We start from the raw sequence: 6,001 nt of genomic DNA on the forward strand, positions 1-6,001 counted from the left end.
ACTCTGAAGAAACTTCGAGGCTGCAAGGGTAGCTAAGGCTGGACCCGTCAACAACCAACAACAGGGCAGATAATACAAATACAGGCTGCTTTGCAATAAACCTCTACCCACCCCCTCAAAGCTCAGCAGACTTCCAGCCTCAACCAAAGGAACCAGCCATTGGTTTAGCTGTAAGGATGAGAAATCAACCAATGCCCCCCCTCCTCCTCCTCCCAGCACCTACATCGTCTACAAAGGACAAGCCTCCAGGCAGAGTAAAACCACAAACCAAGCAAAACCACTTTCACCATCAATTTCTTGAAAAAATGGGTTTATTGATTTTTAAACTGCAAATAGTCGTTACAAAAAGTTTTTTTTTCTTTTAAATAAATTCACACAAAGAAAGAGAAATAGAAAGCGACGGTAGTGACCAGCAAGAGGAATAATAATTACATTCATCTTAATGTGTGTGTGCCAGTTCTGTTTGCATTAACATTGGAAAACTCCAAAACCTGGAATCCAGAACCTCAAATCTGCAATCGGAATGTCTAGAGATGGGCACGTGAAGTCAAAGGGTTTCTTTTTTTTTTTTCCCTTTTAGAAGCTATACATTAAAAGTTGTTTTCCTTCTGTACTGTCACAGAACTTTTACATACATTCTCAGTCCTAGTTGTGAAAGGCCAAAAGAGAAAGAAACTCAATTTGCAGTCCAACACAAAGGGGGGAAATTTCTAAAATAAATAATCCAACAGTTTTTTGCATTTTTTTAAATTAATTTTTCATTTTTTTAAAATAAAATAACCAAAAAAAGTGTAAAGTTACAAAAAATGTCGTTGAAGAATAATATATTAAAACTGTGGAAAAAAAGGAAAAAGACACGTCACAAAATTTTAAGATTAATATGAAGATCATAATTTAACATAAAAGAATATATTCTATGGATTTGTCATCCCGATAAATATGAACAAAATTAACAAAAAAAGCATAGTTTGGCAATAAATACGTTTTGATAAGTTAAATAAGCTTTTTTATATTGATGTGCAGTGACAAGCAAAATTTTTGCTCTCCAATTTCTGAAGTTATATGAAGTTTAAAACCCAGGGAAAAAAGCATGGCGTGAGTGCTCTAAGGATAGACCTACGGTATTCTAGAGCAAAAACCATTAAAGCTACTTCTACAGGAAATCGTTTTACACAGATATTGTATGTGGAATGAATACCATTAACTGCTCACCCCTTACATGTTTTTAAGCTTTTCTCTCATTTTTTTGTTGTTTTTTTTTTAAGATGTCACATACGAACTGGGGAACTTTAGCACCAAAATCAAGTCTCTCATAGTCCATCTAGCTTCCCCTTCCTCCCCACTTAAAACAAAAGAAAAAAAAAATTAAATCACAAAGTCCCACTTATGTCACAATCTTCATCCGCTTTTGCAGTCTTCCTTCCTGCAGACCTACACGAACCCAGGCAAGATTAGTCAACAGAGGTTCAGGTCGGGAAGAAAAAGGTTTTGAATGTCAAGCTAGGTTTCCCCAAAAACCCAAGTCTGGCAACAACTCTCCCAAGGCGGGTGCGGGGGGGTTACTGGGGAGAGGGGAGAAGGAAGTGTGTGGGAGACTGGAAATCAGGAAAGGTGCATTTGTGTTGCCAGTGGAGGGAGCTGCTGGTTCTAAGTACCCCCCCTTCCCCGCCCCCTCCCCCTCCCCCTCCCCCTGGGCACAGGCTCAGGGAGGCCCACGGGTGCCCTCTGGCGCTGAAGAGGTAATGTAGTCACAGTGACAAAGTTAGATCACAAGGCACTAAGTTGCTTCTGTAAACTGTTACTGCTTTTTCTTTTGTGATTTGGCACTTAAGGCTTAAGCTGGAAAAAAAACGCATCTACTGACAAATATGGGACTTGTCTGTTATGCATGGTAAGTGGGCTATAAAACTGAGGTGGGGGGGGTTCTAGCCAGAAGAAGCTATTGACAAATTGACTTGTCCTTATGTTGGGGGGGAGGGGCGTTTAAAGAGAAGGTAGGGAGGGGGCATTCCAAGGTCCTGGGGGAAAGGGGTTGAGCTTAACCTTGTTAATGTAGGGGTTTGTCAGGAATCGGATGGGTAGGGAGGGAAGGGTAGGGGATGTGGGTGCGGGGTCGGGGTGGGGGGTTGGATAGGCGGGGGGGCGGCCCTCCCTACCCTGGTTTAGTCATCTGAGATGGAAAGTCTGCTGAAAATGGGCAGGCGTCTTGAGTTGTCCAAAGTGGGGGAGTCTGAGCCACTGTGGCTGCTGCTGGAGCTGCTCAGGTAGCCCTCCTGGTCCGAGAGAGAATCCTGAGGGCTGGGGGGAGAGTCAAACATGTGAGGGGACTCAGACATGGGCCGAAAGAGGAAGGTGGTTGGGGATCCACCCCCGGGCAGCCCCATGCTAGGGGCAAAGAGGCTCGCCAGCTCCTGACTGGAGAAGGCGAAGGGGTTATTGGTGCCATCGGGCAGGGTGGGCGAGCCCAGGAGGTCATCGGCGCTCAGGATGGGGGGTGGGGTGATGGACGTGGGGCTGTCCAGCAGCCCCGTGGCAGCGGCGGTGGCAGCGGCACTGGGAAACCCAGCAAAGCTAAAGCTATGCTGGAGACGGGGACGGTCAGCAGAGAGGTCCCGGGCCCCGGCCAGGGCACGGCGCTCCTCAGCGTTGTGGATGAAGTGGCAGCGGGGCCCATAGGGGCAGAAGCCGATGGTGTGGAAGGTACGGCACAGCTCCGTCTTGTACTTGGGGTGGCGGGTCAGGCTTCGGAGCTCGTGGATGCCGTGCGCGAACTGGCACTTGTCGCCGTACTTACAGGCTCCGTTCTCCTCGAAGGGACGGCACAGCTCCGTCTTGTAGCGGCTGGAGTTGACCTGGCCGCTCCCCGGCTGCTTCTGGGTGGGCAGCAGCCGCTCGCCCCCTTCTGAGAAGGAGCGGTCTCGGAAGCGGCTGTCCCGAGAGCTCAGAGCTGGAGCTGGCTCGCCCTTGAGGCTGCTGAGGAGCTGGTTCTGGTGGAACTTGGAGCTGGGCAGGGTGACCGAGTGCCTTCGGGGGAAGCCCCCACCGGCAGGGGTGCCCACCGCCTTCCTGTCCAGCAGGCAGCCCCCGGCACCGGGAGGACTGTAGTTGAGCATCTTGTTACCCTGGAGGAGAGAGAGACAAGAGAGACGGCGGTTAGTTGACAAAGGCCATCCGCCAGGCCCAGAAGGGTACCCACTATGGGCAGTCCCCTCCACGATCAGAAATGCTCCGTCTCAAAGGAACCCACCATCCCCACCTCTGCCCTGGCAAACCCCTCACCCTCTTTCTCCCATTCAACCAGCCTAGAGGGTTTACTCTGACCCCAGGCATAAGAAGCCACAAAATTCCTGGCCTGTGTGAAAAATTGTTTTACACATGCACCTACTCCACGTCGATCCCTGGAATGCACCCTCATATCCTGTCCCCAAAGCTACCACTTTCATCCATTAAATCCAACTTCTTCACCTCCCAAATAGATCCTTGCGTTGAAAATATCTCACACAACTCACAAACTCTTGTTTCCCACCCTCAGGAGACTAGGAGCTAGGTCTCCTTTTAATCAGTCCCTGCCTAATTAACCGCCGCCCTCCCCCCAAACCTGGCCTGAGACTCTCAACTTCCTCCTTCAGAAGCATTCCATTCCTTTGGCAACAGATTTCCAGACTGCCTTTGCTTTACCTTGCTGATGGGAGGGGAGAGGGAGGGGCAGGAAGAGAAATCCCGGATTGGCAGGGGGGCGGGTTGGCAGGGAGAGGGATGTGATTCCCGAATACAAAACTCATTGCCCCATGCTCCCAGAAGAGGTGCCTTCTACAATGATCTCTCCCACCAGTCACTGCCCACCCCACCCCCTCCACTGGGAAGATGCCTTTGCAGTTAGTCTCCTGGCTGCAAGAGCACGCTTGGATAAGAGCGCCAGTGTTTAATCTTTAACGCAAAGCTGCAGGTGGGAAGGAAAAGGAAAGCACCAAATCCCCCCAGCCTCCTCCCAGTCAATAATGGATTTGGGGGAGGGGGGCAGAGGCACCAAAGGCAGCTCTCTGTTCCAACGGGACCCTATTCACCTGCCCAAGCTGTACCCAAGATTTGGAAAGGGTGTGAGCAGGGGACCTGGGAGTTGGCTCCCAGCCCATGTGGGTGTCATTGTGCGATTTCTAAAGTTGGTCCCTTAGGATCAGCTGCGGGGGATCTGGAATCTGTAACAGCAACCACCCCACAGAGCGGATTACAGGAACCAAGTTGAGAGCCTGTTCCCAACAATGAGGTTCATTTAAAAAGTCCTGCGGGGGGAGGGAGCTAGAGAAAGAGAAATAGATCAAAGAGCGGGAGAGCCAGGAAGAGAAGGAAGAAGTGCCGGGAGAGTTCAGGCAGCCGCCAGGGCAACTGAAGTTTGGGAATGCGCAGGTAGGGAGGGAAGCTGAAATTCAAACTTTTTTGAAGTTGCTCTTCAGCTCCAGGGTATCCCTGCACCCCAACCCTGCAGCCCTGGGGCCCTGGCAGCTGCACGGACTGGAGAAGCAAGCTGGGAAAAGAGAGCAACATGACCCGACGTGTTTAAAAGAAGGCAAAACACTTTAGCAATTAAAAGTAGCCTAGCAGCTTCTCTCTTTCAAATTGGGGAGAGGGGGCGAAAAAACTTGAACATCCACAGGCTTCTGTTATGTACGCTTAAACGGCACTCCTGGAATATTCCGGATTTAAAACTTGCTTTTTTCCACACCAGCTGGCAAGCTACACGGCTTGAGGGCCTCATTAAATCCTTCCTCGCCGAGACCCTTGAGCTCAGACCGGCATTTTGTAGTCGTGTCCCCCCCATCCCCTCCATATCGAGAGTCGCGGTCCCTCGGAAAACAGGTAAGCGGGTGAACCCGAGTCCCACTCTCACCCCAAAGTCTGCAGCACGATCGGCTATAACAGAGGAAGCCTGGCTGGGCTGGGGCGAACTGAAGTCCTCTTGCAAACTCGTTTGGCAACATCCTTTGAACCACAACTCTTGGCCTTTTCTCGCAGATTCCCAGCCTCTCCAGAACAGAAGGGGAAATCTACCAGCAAAACGTCATCCCGAGACTCACTTCCCCAAGGGACCCCCACCTCTCGACCCACAGTCCGGCAATGAGGCTGGAGAGACTCGAACCCCTCCCGGCAGCGGCGACACCCAGAGCGCGCACAGGGAAACCGAGCAGACTCGCGAAACCCGGCTCAAGAGCAGCACGTTATGGACGAAAAGAATCACCGAAAAATTGCCCCAATCCTGCCTGGTCAATGCCCCGCGCCCCCCCAGGCAGCCCCACGCAAACTTCGCCCCAAAAACTCTGGTCTCCAGATTCCCATGTAACCCCCGCCAGGAACTGTTGAAACTCAAAGGGTGGGGAGCATAGTCAAATTCCTTCAAACTGAGGGGGGAAAATGGGGCGGAAAAAACAACCATGTCGCCTCTCCTCCTCTCCCCCCTGCGTTCCCAGTCCTAAACTTTCGGGGATTCTTTTTGAAGACAAAAGAAAAAAGGAAAAGACTTTGAAAAGCAAACGCTCCGCCCCACTTTACCTTGCATAAAACTTCGCTCAAGTCGAAGATGGTGGCAGACACGAGGGTGGTGGTCATCCTGGGTGCTCGCACGGGGCAGGGATTAGGATCTGGTGTGCCGTGAAGGTCCCGGTGCGGGGAAGGCGCAGCCTCCGGCTCTCCGGTCTGGAGTCCCACACGCCTGCTCCCGGCGCCCCTCGCCTTTCTGACTCTCCCGGGCTGCGGCGCGCGAAGCCCAATTTATATAAGTTTCAGATTTGGTGGGCCGGAGGGGGAGGAGGAGCTTTAAACTTATTTAAATGAGGAAGAGGAGGAAAAAAAGTTGATTGACACTGAAGTTGAATCAGCCCTGCGGTCAAACTCTGGGAAAAAAAAAAAAAAGAAACTTTCGAAAGGAAGAAGGGGGAGGGGAGACGAGGAAAGAAGGCGAATTAAACACACACACACACACACACACACACACACACACACACACACA

The 6,001-nt window shown here is 51.0% G+C and overlaps 1 protein-coding gene across 1 annotated transcript; it reads right to left on the minus strand.

The window, feature by feature from the left end:
* Window positions 1-293: 293 nt before the first annotated feature.
* On the minus strand, window positions 294-5,771 carry ZFP36L1 (ZFP36 ring finger protein like 1). Its single transcript, XM_081228614.1, has 2 exons — window positions 5,545-5,771; window positions 294-3,122 (listed from the first exon to the last, which is right to left on the minus strand). The coding sequence occupies exons 1-2, from the start codon at window positions 5,599-5,601 to the stop codon at window positions 2,163-2,165; spliced, it is 1,017 nt and encodes a 338-aa protein (XP_081084740.1). The 5' UTR covers window positions 5,602-5,771; the 3' UTR covers window positions 294-2,162.
* Window positions 5,772-6,001: the final 230 nt, after the last annotated feature.

Source organism: Mesoplodon bidens (genome assembly GCF_964165515.1).
Source record: "Mesoplodon bidens genome assembly, chromosome: 3".
NCBI classification, from domain to species: Eukaryota; Metazoa; Chordata; class Mammalia; order Artiodactyla; family Ziphiidae; genus Mesoplodon; species Mesoplodon bidens.

Coding starts and splice junctions, on each gene's coding strand:
- ZFP36L1 (XM_081228614.1), bottom strand. CDS start 5,601: ATGACCACCACCCTCGTGTCTGCCACCATCTTCGACTTGAGCGAAGTT. Junction 3,123..5,544: donor TGAGCGAAGTTTTATGCAAG/GTAAAGTGGGGC, acceptor TCTCTCCTCCAG/GGTAACAAGATGCTCAACTA.